This window comes from Melanerpes formicivorus, unplaced genomic scaffold, assembly GCF_026170545.1.
Source record: "Melanerpes formicivorus ecotype bairdi unplaced genomic scaffold, bMelFor1.0.p_v2 SCAF_3, whole genome shotgun sequence".
Lineage (NCBI taxonomy): Eukaryota > Metazoa > Chordata > Aves > Piciformes > Picidae > Melanerpes > Melanerpes formicivorus.
Window position 1 is genome coordinate 33,420,047 of NW_027142355.1, and position 14,670 is coordinate 33,434,716.

The following is a 14,670-nucleotide window of genomic DNA, read 5'->3' on the forward strand; positions in this document are numbered from 1 at the left end:
ATCCATACTACTGTCTGCGTTGACAATGCTGGTTCAAAAGCCTTATCGCAGCCTGTATTCTTTTCACAGCATTAGTGCTAAAGAAGGATGAGAAGTTGGTAACTGCAGCTATTCAGGCAAAGATCAGTGCTAATACATCAGTCATTGTATTTACATAACCCCCAAGGAATTGCCTCTATTTCTCTTGCTCCTAGTGGTATATTAGAGTGATGCATTAGGGAAACTGAACCCGTGGAACTGTACGTCGTCATCAGAATGCTGCAGTTAATTTTATTCAACTTACACGTTTCTGCCTTTTTTCCCTTTTGAGCTGAGTGTTATTGTGACTTTCATGGTCAGTGCTTTAAAATTTTAAAAATATTCTTTTATTTTTCTTTTTTACCCTTTCTCTTAAGCCAGAATTATTGTGAACAGGTCAGGAGAGATTGGAAGAATGACTCCTCCTTCAGGTTGTTGCTGTTTAGATAGAATATGCCTAAAGTTACTGCAGTTACGATTCTGAGTGCTTTTGAAAATCTTACAGCCTGCTATTTGTTATTAGAAAATGAGATGGATTCTGTCTGTATCTCTGGTTTTTTTTGGTGTTTTGTTTTTTTTCCCCTCAATGCTTCCTTCACAGTATTTTATGTACTGTTGTGCTGGATTTTTCCATCTGCTCGTGCACTTCTGCTTTTTCATCTTAAAATAGGGGACTGTGTCTATTCAGTGTTTTCTGCCTGTCCCAGAGAAGAAGAGAAAGTTCCTTTATTTTCCTCAAAACTCAGTTTTATCTGCCTTGCCTCCTGTGTAGATAAGAGATACCGGAATATATCTGAAGCACTATCAAAACCTGATTCCAGTCGTTGGAAGAAAAAGCAGCGTTTTCTGTCTGCCATTGTGTCTTCAAATTGTTGTAAATTTGGCCATGATATTTCTAAGAAATTGCAGTTATCTAAACATATTTCCTTGGTCTTATTTGTACAAAAGCATCTAATCTGTTTTTGAGAGCTTTCCAAACTGGAGGAGAGAGAACTGGTCCGTGTTTATCAGTCTGTACTGTTTGTCCTAAAAGCAGTAGCATCAGAGAATAGTGCAGCTGCCTGCCTCTGCCCTTACAGCACAGCATCGTTTTTATGCTTTTTGACATATGGCAAGCTGTAGCCATCTGGATTAGGAAACTCTATGTGTTTGAGACAAAAATGTAGATTCTGCAAAAGGCTGATAACACACACTGGGAAATTAGAACTCTGATAAGTAGATATTTGTAGACTGATAAAATTGATGTCGAAGTAAGCGTAAACAGGCAAGAATAGGGTGCAAAATGTTGTAGATTAGTGGGGTGCTTTTGCAATTGTCAGGGTTTTGTTGGTTTTTGTTTTAGTATGTATGTTTTAAATTGTTTTCTTTCTAAATAAATAATTGATCAATAAGGAAAACCCAGCTATGAAAAAAATTTAGTGTCTAAGTTAGACATGTAATCTGTTTGATAAAGAAACCCTTGTAGTACATCAGTTACACCAGCACAGAGCAAGGCATGGTGCCGTGATAATCTGAGCAAAGCCATTCTTGGCAGCTGGCCACAGTGGAGCAGCTTGCACTTTGTTAATAGAATGGCTTCTGCATATGCTGCAGTATCTTTATTTGAGATAAAAACCTTGCTTTAGGGTAAGCAGTCACCTCAGATGAACAGTAGGAAGGGGTTGTTTAATACAACAAGAGATTATATGTCATCAGCTACGCCTGGTGGTATATACTAATAGAAAATAATGTAAGTGATAATGATATCAGGTGTGAAATAATTTGGGTTTTTTAATTTTTGTTTTAGAACTTTGTACTGAGAACAGATTCATCTGAATACAGTGTAGTGAACTTGAGGTTTGATCTCTTAGAATCATAGAATCAATAAGGTTGGAAAAGACCTCAGAGATCAGCAAGTCCAACCTGGCACCCAATACCTCATGACTACAACTAAACCATGACTCCAAGTGCCACATCCAATCCCCTCTTGAACATCTCCAGGGATGGGGACTCCACCACCTCCCTGGGCAGCACATTCCAATGGCCAATCTCTCTTGCTGGGAAGAACTTTCTCCTCATCTCCAGCCTAAACCTCCCCTGGCACAGCTTGAGACTGTGTCCTCTTGTTCTGGTGCTGGGTGCCTGCCTGGGAGAAGAGACCAACCCCCACCTGGCTACAACCTCCCTTCAGGGAGTTGGAGAGAGCAAGAAGGTCTCCCCTGAGCCTACTCTTCTCCAGGCTAAGCAACCCCAGCTCCCTCAGCCTTTCCTCCCAGGGCTGTGCTCCAGACCCCTCCCCAGCTTTGTTGCCCTTCTCTGGACACCTACCAGCAACTCAACATCTTTCCTAAACTGAGGGGCCCAGAACTGGACACAGGACTCAAGGTGTGGCCTAACCAGTGCTTGAGCACAGTGCAGAATAACTTGCCTGCTCCTGCTGGCCACACTCTTCCTGATTCTTCTTGAATCCTTGTTAAGGAAGTCTTCTCATATTGATGCTAAGACTTTAGTCTCTTAATGATTATTATTAAAGATGTGTTAAGTCACATCATTTAAGAAATTGAATTTCCCCCCCCCCCCATAAACAGATGAAATGTATTCAACAAGAGTTGTAAAAGTCTTGGAACAGGCTCCCTAGGGAAGTGGTAGAGCCACCATCCCTAGAGTTATTTAAAATATGTATAAATATGATGCTGAGGGATGTGGTTTAGTGGTGATTGGGCAGTGCTGGGTTAATGGTTGAACTTGATAATCTTAAAATCTATTCCAACCAAAATAGTTTTATAATTCTATGATTCTAAGATGCTTGGTAATGCATTTTCCCTACCTTTAAATGTTTAGTCTCTTTGGTCCCCGCTAAAATTTGTCTGTTTAGTCTTATATATAAAATTACTGTTCTACATTTTAATCTTGTCAGTGTTTTTAGCAATGTACTCAATAGCTGATTGTATGTGACTGATTTCCTTAATTTCATTCCTCTGAATGCAAAATATTGTCACTTTTGAGAATTTTCTACCACCTCCATACTTCTTGTCTGGTGTAATTGTGTAGTTTTTACTTCTGTTTAGTCTGTTGTATCGCTATCTTTTTTCAGCTTGTGTTTTTGTTTTGTGGAAAGCCTGGTGACAATTCTTGCTAGATTCAGTGAGGTCCATCAGTAGTGATCAAAATGGATGTGTTTTTATCAGCCTTGTTGCCTGATAATATACCAAAGCATGTACAGGAATGTGGTTGTGTGGTGATACAGACCCCCTGGAGTCCGCTGTGATGTCAGAACCAGCCAACAATGTGTTTTTGTCTTTGCTCTAAGTGCAGTGACTAGGTACAATTTGGTGCTCCCTAGGTGTTCCTGAAACTCCAGTTCCTTGACAAACTTCTGCTGCATGCACTGGAACCTGCTGTGCAACGAGCCAAGAATTTTTGCCAAATGAAAAAAAATACTGACCAAAGTCAAATCATCTTAAGATCCTGTAAATGACAGTCCTAAGTGGGACCTGTGGAGCTCTCCAGGGTTGCAGCAGGCTCTGACTCCCTATCTTCCTCCTCTGTCCTCCACCCAAGTTGGGACGCTTCTTGAAGCAGATTTTGCCAGGATTTCTGAGGTAGTCTGTGTGATTACAACAAAGAGTTCAAAGATTGTCTGCTGACAAATGCTGACTAAAAGGAATAGTAATTCACTGCAACTGGATTTTGTGAAATTTCAAAGATCATTTGGTACCAATAGTACGTTACAAGCCACAAACAGGTTGACCTCTATACCTATAGGTGTGTGTTGAGCTCTGTGTAACTGTGTGTGTACTAACCATTGAATCTGTGTGTGTGTATGTGGCTGTGATTTGGCGTAGGAGACTTCATCACCTCAAGTGAATTTTGCCATTTCTGAATCCTTATGTCTAAGTCACCGTGTTCAGTATAGTAAAATTCATCAAACCACTCTGATGATTAAATATTGTTTAAATAATTCATACTGATCTTCTGATTAAGTGTTAATAAATCTTGAATTGTTGCTGTGTCAGAGTTGTGTAAAATCTATGATTGCTCATTGCTCATTTTGTGACAAACAGAGCAGGATGTTAAAATACTCATCCATGACAGTGCCTGATAGTGGAGTGTGTTGGGATGTTGGAGGTGGCTTGAGTGACATGGTATCATGATATTTACTATTCCTAAGGTTGGAAGAGACCTCAAAGATTGAGTCCAACCTGTCACCACATGATGTGTAAGCTTACACTTAGCTTCAGTGGCACTTACCTGAAATATATTGGGTTTTTTGAATGTTGTGTTCAGTTAATATTTTCAGTTGCTGCTGCAGGCAGAAGGACACAAATGCTTCTGTATTTGTCAAAATGCAAAATCCCTGCTTAAAAATCTTATCTGTGTCCAGCTTCAGGTATTTGCCTTTAGTCTAAAAACCAAGTGAGGCTTGCCATCATGTACCAAAGTCTATAGTGTGTGAGAGGTGGGTGGGCTGTAGCAAGCAGGGGTAGGAGTAGGTGCCAGTGGGACACTAAAGTGCTGTCCAGTGGGTATGGGTAGATGGAATGGTCCACTGTGGGTCAAGGGCTGGGCATGAGGGACTGACAGCAAATTGTTTTAGGAGAGAGAGCATGACACCATTCCAGTGTAATGATGTTGTCTTGCCTCAGCATTTTCTGTCCATCCTTGTACCTGTAAAACACAGAACTATACAGATGCAAAGAAAAGTGGAGTGTGTGGACAGTGTAAGAGCAGGTAGAGTGACCTGGTGATGTGGAAAAAAGAGGGCAGTGTAGCAGCTGGTAAGAATTTTTTTAGGCTTTAGCAAAAGTCTCTGAACTAGAGAATGAAGAAAAGTTGTGACAGTTAACTGTGAAAGTGCCAGAACGGTGCTTCTGATGAATATACTGGGCTAATAGTGGCTTCAGAATGAATAACTGTTGTGTGGAGTACACTGGCAAAAGCAGGGACAGTAGGCCTGCCAGCTTTTATCCTTGCCAAAATCAGAACCAGTCAAAGTCTTGGTGTAATCAGCTTTTGATCTTTGTTCTGTGCTACATCAGACTAATCCTCTCTCTTGGTCCTGGAATGTACTTAAGGTCAAGTCTGTTATAAACTGGAACAAAGTTTTAAGAAGATACTCTGTTTCATCTGCAGCAGTGGTAGGGCCAAAATCTGCTAGCACAAAGGATCGTTGCAGTTGAGGAAAGAACTACTTCATCAGCTACCAAATAAAAAGCATTTGTTAAACAGAACTTTTCTGGCGACTGCATTATTTTTCTCTACTTAATGGTGTTGAAAGCCAGATAAACATTAAGTAAACACATTGAATATTTTTCTGAGTCTTTTTAAGAAAGCAGATGGTAAAAGGGAAACAAAATATTGGAATTCCTTAGGAGAATGTTTTATGTGTAATAATTTGTCATGGGGAGTTTTGTGATTTTTGTGAATTCAGCTGAGTAGTTCATATTCTTTCTCAGTAGAGTGTAGGAAATTACTCTGTACTCATTCACACAGTTGAAATATATAGATTTAAAATGTCTTAGAAGAAAATGTAGTTATGAATATATGGGCTTTTTTTTTTTTTTTTCTGATTTAATTTTTTTTCCATAGGTAATTGAATGGATCTTCAAAACCAGAGCTGTTAAAACTGATAGAAAAGTAAGTATGAGAGTTAATTATTTTTCACAATAATATATACGTGGCTTAGTCCTCCCTCTGTCTACAGCTAATAAACCCTTTTGCCATGTTGATACTTAACCAGCTGTAATTATCAATAGTTTCATATAGCCTGCCAGGTCTATTTCCAGTTGTGGTCTTATTTTGTGAAAGTAGATAATGGTATGTCTCTCCTTCTGGTCTCGGCTAATTGGAATTTTATTGGGTTCAGTGGCATATCGAAGAGATGAAATGTGGTCTGAAGGGCGGTATGACTATGAAAGAGTTCCAAGAGAGCGTCTCCCTCCAAGGATTCATCCTGATGTAAGTGTATGGTGTTCTGCTTTATACCTTTACACTGTATCTTTGCACCATGATGTGTGCCATAGGGCTGGATTTATGTGCTTCTGTTAAGTTCCTAATACACCCTAAATTCTGTTATTTTCTCATGTCCTATCTAGTAAAAATTATGTATTAAATCCATGAATGTGCTTAGTATTTGCCAATAGGTTAGTATGTTGGAACTGAGCACGAAGCATCTCTTGAGAGAGCAAGTGACTTGTCCCAATCTAAACTAAATGCTCATTATGTATCAAGTATAGATTGTAGTCGAAACAGCTTTCACATCCTGGTCAACAACATGAAGTTGCAAGTATCACAGTATAAGTAAGGTTGGAAAGGACCTTGAGGATCATCGAGTCCAACCTATCAACACAGACCCCATGAATAGACCACGGCACCAAGTGCCACATCCAATCCCCTCTTGAACGCCTCCAGGGACGGTGACTCCACCACCTCCCTGGGCAGCCCATTCCAATGACGGATGACTCACTCAGTGAAGAACTTTCTCCTCACCTCGAGTCTAAACCTCCCCTGGTGCAGCTTGAGACTCTGTCCTCTTGTTCTGGTGCTGGTTGCCTGGGAGAAGAGATCAACCCCTTCCCGGCTACAACCACCTTTCAGGTAGTTGTAGAGGGCAATGAGGTCACCCCTGAGCCTCCTCTTCTCCAGGCTAAACAATCCCAGCTCCCTCAGCCTCTCCTCATAGGGCTTGTGTTCAAGGCCTCTCCCCAGCCTTGTTGCCCTTCTCTGGTACTTGCACAAATAACTGTTAAGTGGGCATGCCTTCAGATTTCACGTAATTATCCTTCTGTATGTCAGTATAGTTGTCTGATAGAGACTTTGATGTGAGGTTAAAGCATGGAGCAATTGTCTTTTAGCTTCAGAACACATCTGTGTAAGACACCCAAAAGAAAAAAGCACCCCAAAAAACGTGCTGGGAATGTTCCATGAGGTAGGGTAGATCAAACATTGTCTCTGTGTGTGTCATTGTGTATGTAGATTCTGCTTTGTATTGGTATGGCTGTAGACTGGCTTTGGATTGCCCTCTAGTGAATTTGTTGGGTGATCTCTGAATTCAGAACTTAAGGGTTTTTTTGCATGGTAGTTTCTGAATTCAGTATTGTTTTCTACGAAAACTATTGGTACATTAGGTTGTGACTTCTGCTGTTAAAAAGTAGTTTGAGTATCTTTCCCCTCCTCCAAATTGCATAGGCTAGCTCAAGGCTCTGCATTGATAGCTTGTGTTTTCAAGACCCATAGAAAAAATACCTTATGAAGTGAGGAAGATTTTGTATTTTAAGTCTTGCATTCATATTTTTGTTTGCTTTTTATTTGCTGTTGGTTTATATAATGCTTGGTTCTAGAAAACCGAATTTGTACCTTTTGCTATTGTGCAATTTGCTTTTAATAAACGATTCTTTTAATTGCTAAACGGAGTATGACATTTTATTTGGAGGAGATACAATAAAACAATTTTGCATGACAGCAAAAAGCTATCCAAAACTTGACTTAAAAGAAAAACTAAGAGTGTTAAAACTGTCTCTGTTACTTCAGTCCTCAGATAGCTTACTGAGAAGGTGCTTACCTATTCAGATTGTGAAAGCAATGACTGTCTTCTCTATAATCTCCACAGTGTGGAGGGTATTACTGACATTTGTTTTACAGCCAGTACAGGTGTAACTATTGCATTCCTAAGATAACGTGGAAGTCTCTGAGAAGTATATGTAGCTAATGCTCAAAATAGAAAGTTGCAGATGCTTAGAAAGTAGTTAATGCTGCTGCTGCTTAAGTTCAAAATAAACTTCAACTATGTTGAAAATTTTCCCTCTATCATTAAACCTGTAGTGGATAAGGATTGCATCTGAACAGTGTCCAAATAGAATACATAGAATAAGCCAGGTTGGAAGAGACCTTCACGATCATCACGTCCAACCCATCAACCAATCCAACCCACTTAAACAACTAAACCATGACAGGGTTAAGAAGGGTTAAGAAGTTATTCTGCTATTGAACTGGCATGATTTGTCATGATTGTTGTTCCCTTGTGCTGTTTCAGCTTTAAGATTATTATGTAGTTCATAGTTTCAGTCAGGGTTAGAAGGGACCACAAGGATCATCTAGTTCCAACCCCCCTGCCATGGGCAGGGACACCCTACACTACATCAGGATGGCCAGAGCCTCGTCCAGCCTGCTCTTAAACACCCCCAGGGACGGGGCCTTGACCACCTCCCTGGACAACCCATTCCAGGGTCTCACCACTCTCATGGTGAAGAACCTCCTCCTCACATCTAGCCTGAATCTCCCCACCTCCAGCTTCATTCCATTCCCCCTAGTTCTATCACTACCTGAGAGCCTGAGAAGTCCCTCCCCAGCCTTCTTGTAGCCCCCCTTCAGATACTGGAAGGCCACAATGAGGTCACCTCGGAGCCTTCTCTTCTGCAGACTGAACAGCCCCAACTCCTTCAGTCTGTCCTCATAGGAGAGGTGCTCCAGCCCTCTGATCATCCTTGTGACCTAGTTCCATGCTTAGATGTTACGTGTTGGTTTTACTTCTGTGTGTTCACTGCAGATTTCCAACTGTTAAAAGCTATTAATTTTGTTTTGTGTTTTAGGATGATTATCATAGAGTAGTAAATGTTGTGCCCAAGAAACCACCGCTGTTTGAAAGACCTGTGGATGGGAATTACAGTCGGTATGACGATTACAATTACGCTGAGTACAGAGACTATGAAGGGGGTCGCAGTTTCACCCATGACCGAAGAAGTGGCCCACCACATCGAGGCGTACGTAAGGTGGTTGTACTCCCATCTTTATCTTCTCGTTAATGCTTGAATACCAAATGATTGAAATATTATTTCAGACAGAGCATTGCTAGGTCTCTTCCAACCTGGTTTGGTTTATTCTAAGAAATGCAGGTTATTCTAATATTCTAATATTAGTACTGTTCTCATAAGCTGAAATAGAATGAATAGAAAAAAACCATTCTGTTTTTGATACTTGGTGCTTTTTTTGCTGTTACTGTGCTTCTGAGGCTTTTGATTATATGGTAATATCTATTTGCTGCTGCTTATGGTTCCTAGCTGCTCTGTTGACTTAGAAAAAAGCCCTTGTCCATCACAGTGGAAAGCTCAGAGTATGAACTGAGAAAAAACCAGTGGTCCTAAGTCCTCTGAGGCTTGACAGGACTCTGGGCAACCTGATCTAGTTGAGCATGTCCTTGCTTACCCAGGGTGGTTTGGACTAGATGTCCTTCAGAGGTGCCTTTCAACCCAAACCATTCTCTGACTCTCTAATGGAGTGCAAAGTTACCTGGATGAATAGAATGATTGCAAAAGCTTTCTATTTAACAAATACTTGAGGGGTGAGTGTCAAGAGATTCAGGCTGGATGTGAGGAGGAAGTTCTTCACCATGAGAGTGGTGAAGCCCTGGAATGGGTTGTTCAGGGAGGTGGTTGAGGCCCTGTCCCTAGAGGTGTTTAAGCCCAGGCTGTACGAGGCTCTGGCCAGCCTGATCTAGTGTGGGGTGTCCCTGCCCATGGCAGGGGGGTTGGAACTAGATGATCCTTGTGGTCTCTTCCAACCTTGACTGATACTATGAAGATGAAGGTGCCAGTCTTAGTTTGGTAGTGCTGAGTGATATGACAAGGAACAGTGGGTACAAGCTAGAGCACAGGAGGTTCCACCTCAACATGGGGAGACACTTGGACTCAATGATCTCAGGAGATCCCTTCCAACCCATAGCATTCTGTGAATGTTGTCTACTTATCCTTTCAATTCACACATTTATTCATGAATTTAACTTCTCTCTTGATGTTGAATCTTGTTTGTTGTTTCCCCCCCAGTAGCTACATGCAAGTACAACATTTCTGGTCCCTTTGTAAAGTTGTAACTGTTGCTTCCTCCAACCCAGCTACTTGAAATTCTGTAATTTCAAGCTATTGGTGACATTTCAGTGAGGAAAATTGTCTTTTTGAAGTCAGGGCCTGTGTATATAGTTTGGAGATTTTTGCTGTTTTTGTGTTTCATTCAGTATTGCAAAGTTGCTCTTTTTCATATTGGTAGGGGAAGAAAACAAGAGTAATGGGATAAAGTGAGGAAAAAAACCTCAGCAGAACCTTGCTGTGAATGATGAATACTTTCTTTTATCTTAATAAATGCTTTCATTTTGCAGTAAATAAGTGCCTGACATCTGATGTTGAGATACATATCTCACAGGTGTTTTGCATGTGTGTTTTGCAGGATGAATCAGGCTACAGGTGGCCACGGGATGATCATTCTCTAAGTCGGCATCCCGAATACAGGTATTTTATAAGACTTCACTGTGGTGCTGTGCAGAAACTGGGACTATTTAGGGATTTTTCCATTGTTATCCAAACAGTTTTAGAGTGGAGCAGTGAATGTAGAAAAGGACATTTGTTGAAGTAAAAGATGATAGTGGAGAATTGGTTTCTGGTTGTGTTGTTTGAAATACAAATCAAAGAAATGAGAATGGCTATGGCAGTATTTGTTTAATAAAAGATGTGAGGCATAATGATAGCATCTTCAGGATGTCAGCTTGGTACCATGTGTAATTTACTGTATCTCCTGTAGCAGTTGAAGTTAATGAGAACTCTTAGGTGTAATAGTTGCTTCAGTGACTGTAGTACCTTCATGCCACAATACAGTGTGAAGATACCAGTACCGTTTTAAGGGTTGCTGGGGTGGATTAATGGGATTATGAAGTTTACTATAGCCTTGTTCTGACCTCCCTGTTTTCTCAGCTGGGCTGACAACTAGTACCTCAGGTTCCCATCTATGAAATGTAAGGAATAGCATTAAAGAGTAAAGCTCTAACATACATACACCTGTGATGATGTTTGGTAAGACAAAGTGCACAGGATAGTTTTACACTCCAAATTTATGGGCAAGGATGAAACTCGCCTTAAATATTCAGACAAGAGTTAACTGTTAGCATAATTGCAATATTTAATCTAATTTAAGAATCTCATGGCTGTGCTTTTATATGCCACATACTATGTTTCCACATCTCAGGGTGGCTGCTATCATACCATGCCTGTATTTCCATGTACTGAATTCTGGTGTCATTCATAAATATCTTGTTCCATGTAGAGTAATTCTTTGTTACTGCTGTCTATATAAAACTCTGGTTGCATCGTACAAAGAACAACAAAAGTAAACCAAGTTAGCTATAGATGCCTGGTCAGTTAGAAAAGTTGCCATATGGTTGCAATAGTTATCCTTTTGAATGTGATGGTTTAGATACAGCATTAGGTTATTACAGAACTTCACCATAAAATAAAAAACCTTCATGTACTGTAGGATCTGTGCACTGCACTGCACTTCTCAAAATGGCATTCTTGGGCCTAGAAGCGACAGCAAAGAGTTTAGAGAAGTAGCAAGTGTTTTATAGAAACTTGTCTAAGAATTCTTCCATCTTTTCCTTCTACTTTAGAAGAATCAGAGTTGTTTAAAGCTGGAAAAAAATGAATCAAACAAACAAGAAAATCCCCAAAATGTGCAAAGACTGACTTAGTGCAGGGCAATTTGTTAGACAGAACAAGAGTGGCACCCAGTGGTCAAAAGTATTGTCTTAAATGTGTCTGGACTTACTCCACTCAAAATGGGAGGATGAAATGTCAGCTTCAAAAATGTGTTGCATGATAGGTAAAAGTCCCATTTGCTGTATTTCAGAATATGTATTTCAAAATATGTGACCGTTACACAACTGTGGTAACGGTATGGTGGAACTTCATGGGGATGCTTGGTTCAGTTGAGGCTATTGGAATGTATTTGCTGTTAAATTATGTAGATTTTTCTCAATGTGCACTTGCAGCCCGCAAATCCAATCAGATCCTGGGCTGCATCAGGAGAAGTGTGGCCAGCAGGTCAAGGGAGGTGATCCTCTCCCTCTCCTCAGCTCTGGTGAGACCCCACCTGGAGTACTGCATCCAGTTCTGGAGCCCCTATTACAAGAGGGATATGGAGGTGCTGGAACATGTGCAGAGAAGGGTTACGAGGATGATCAGAGGGCTGGAGCACCTCTCCTATGAGGACAGACTGAAGGAGTTGGGGCTGTTCAGTCTGGAGAAGAGAAGGCTCTGAGGTGACTTAATTGTGGCCTTCCAGTATCTGAAGGGGGCCTACAGGAAGGCTGGGGAGGGACTTCTTAGGATCTCAGGTAGTGGTAGGACTAGGGGGAATGGAATGAAGCTGGAGGTGGGGAGATTCAGGCTGGATGTGAGGAGGAGGTTCTTCACCATGAGAGTGGTGAGACCCTGGAATGGGTTGTCCAGGGAGGTGGTTGGGGCCCCATCCCTGGAGGTGTTTAAGAGCAGGCTGGATGAGGCTCTGGCCAGCCTGATGTAGTGTGGGGTGTCCCTGCCCATGGCAGGGGGGTTGGAACTACATGATCCTTGTGGTCCCTTCCAACCCTGACTGATACTATGATACTATGATTTTTTAATGTAGATTTGCTTTAGCCTGTCAGAAACCTGATTGTACAGAAGTGCATAGGAACAGTTAACTTGGATGTGAAAATCCTTGAATTAAATTAATATATGCAAAAATGCTTTCTCTTTGGATATGCTGGAAGTTGTTTTGGGTAAACTCTTCTGGAGCACTTCTGAATTTTGTTTTTTTTTTCTATGTGCTGGTAGAGGGAAACTTAAGGTTAATTTAACCAGAAATACTTTTTAAAAACATTGCATGGAATATGGCTAAAACCCAGTACAGAATTAGCTTTGTGAAGCTGTAAACACTCAAGAGACTTGTAAAGTTAATGAGTTTTCGTAGTCTGTGCAGTGACACAAAATTCTAGAAGCAATAGCTTTTACTGACAAAAATAATCAGTTTTCTTGATTTTTTTTTTTCCCCCCCTAAACTAATGCAGCAGCTAAAAATATGCTTTAATAAGTTATGTTTAATAGTTCTTAAACATTAACCATTCACATTTTTCTCCTTTGCTTTTGGGCAGCTTAACTGACAAAAAGTAGTTTCTGATCTCTTACTCTTTTTATTCCTTCTGTCTTTATTTGGAGTGCTGGAAAACATTATTTGAGACTTTCACAAAGTAAAAGAAGCTGCTTATCTGGAATATCAAAAACCCTTACATGATGCACAGTTTTGGAGGGTGAATGCTTCCAGTGTTCAAGAAACCAGCTGTTAGATTTTACTGGTTTTGTTGACGATGTTGTTGCTGCTATTGTTTCTTTGTGGATTTTTCTTTGTTTTTGTAATGCTTCCTGCCTTTTTCTTAAAAGTAGGAAGTTGCTGCTAAGTAAGCAGTTGCTGAAGCTGTGTTACTTGAGCTGTGATGTGTCCACTGAGCTGCAGTAATTCTCTCTGTGTGATGAGAGGGTTGTTGATGTTACTTGTCTTGGAGTAGCTGTGGGGTTTTTCTTGCCTTCTTTCTCCTTAGGGAGTTAGGCTCCAGTTTCAAAGCAGCTATCATTTGCCAGTAGTCTGCCACTGAGTGAACTATTACTGGATTATTCTGGACCACTCAATACTTTGGAAGTTTTAGCCCTGTTTTATCATAGTAGTATCAGTCAGGGTTGGAAGGGACCACAAGGATCTTCCAGTTCCACCCCCTCTGCCATGGACAGGGACACCCCACACTCTCTTTCCATACTCCAATACTCTTCTTTCCATGCAAGCTTCAGACCAGCCCTCTAGAACATTTTGTCCTGCATGTTTCCGTCCTCTAGAACATACTGCACCTACAAGGGGATAATCACAAAGTGGAAAGGTAGTTCAAGCAAAGATCTGAAAGGCATGATTCTTGGGCTTCTATCCTCCACTTTACTACCAATTAGCCTTTGGTAAACACAATCTCACTGAGAAGGTTTGTGTATTTATGAAAATTGTGGTGTGTTATCTTTTACTACCATGAAGATGTAACTGTAAATGTGTCAGATACTATGCTCAGTGAACAGCTGTCATCCTGGCCATGACTTTAGAGTAATGGCGTATTTTATATGTGAAAAAATGAAGTAATTCAGAGACTGTGCTGGGCATAGATGTCAAAATGCGTTCCCAACCCTTTTTCTCTTGTTCTGACCTAAGGGATTCTTGCTAGATTCCTGAACTTCGGGAACCTCATGTGCATTCTGTCACAGCCTGGTTTGAAGTAGGATCTCTTGTAATTTAATTTCTCACGTACCACTTGGCTCAAGTGTAGTTGGCATGTATAAAGACATACATATCAAAGCAGAATCTCCTAGCTTGGAGACCAATTTTCTGCACACATGGTGGCAGTTCTAATATCTTGGTAGCTGGTGCTGTGAAAATTGTGAAACTTGGAATTTATCAGAGGAGCAGAGATCACATAACTTCTTTCCACGGTCATCTTTTACGGATGTTGCTCACTTCTGAGGCTGTGTTGCTACTTGTCTTTAGTGATATATCAAACCCAGTTATTCGAAGCAATTGAATTATTTTATGCATGTCATTACTTTTTTTAAGTTACAAGGCTGTTACATGTTGAAGAACTCCAGCTTTACACAGTACTTCTGTATGGCCATCATAGCAATGGATTTTGCTAACTAGTGGGTGTTTTGTAAAGTCATTTTTCTGCATGAAATGCTTTAGAAGATTCACTTTAGTCTTACCAAGTTTTAATCCTTTTAAGTGCACAGAGTATTACTTCATTCATTTTTTTTTTCAGTCATCTTTTTCATAAGATGTGAAATAGGTGAA

General features: G+C 40.6%; 1 protein-coding gene across 1 annotated transcript in view; it reads left to right on the top strand.

The window, feature by feature from the left end:
- Positions 1–14,670, top strand: part of PPHLN1 (periphilin 1) — a 77,372-nt gene that overhangs the window by 1,278 nt on the left and 61,424 nt on the right. The window contains 4 exon segments of the mRNA XM_068170242.1: positions 5,587–5,634; positions 5,864–5,955; positions 8,586–8,756; positions 10,213–10,274. Coding sequence (XP_068026343.1) covers position 5,634; positions 5,864–5,955; positions 8,586–8,756; positions 10,213–10,274 — 326 coding nt within the window. The 5' untranslated portion in view covers positions 5,587–5,633.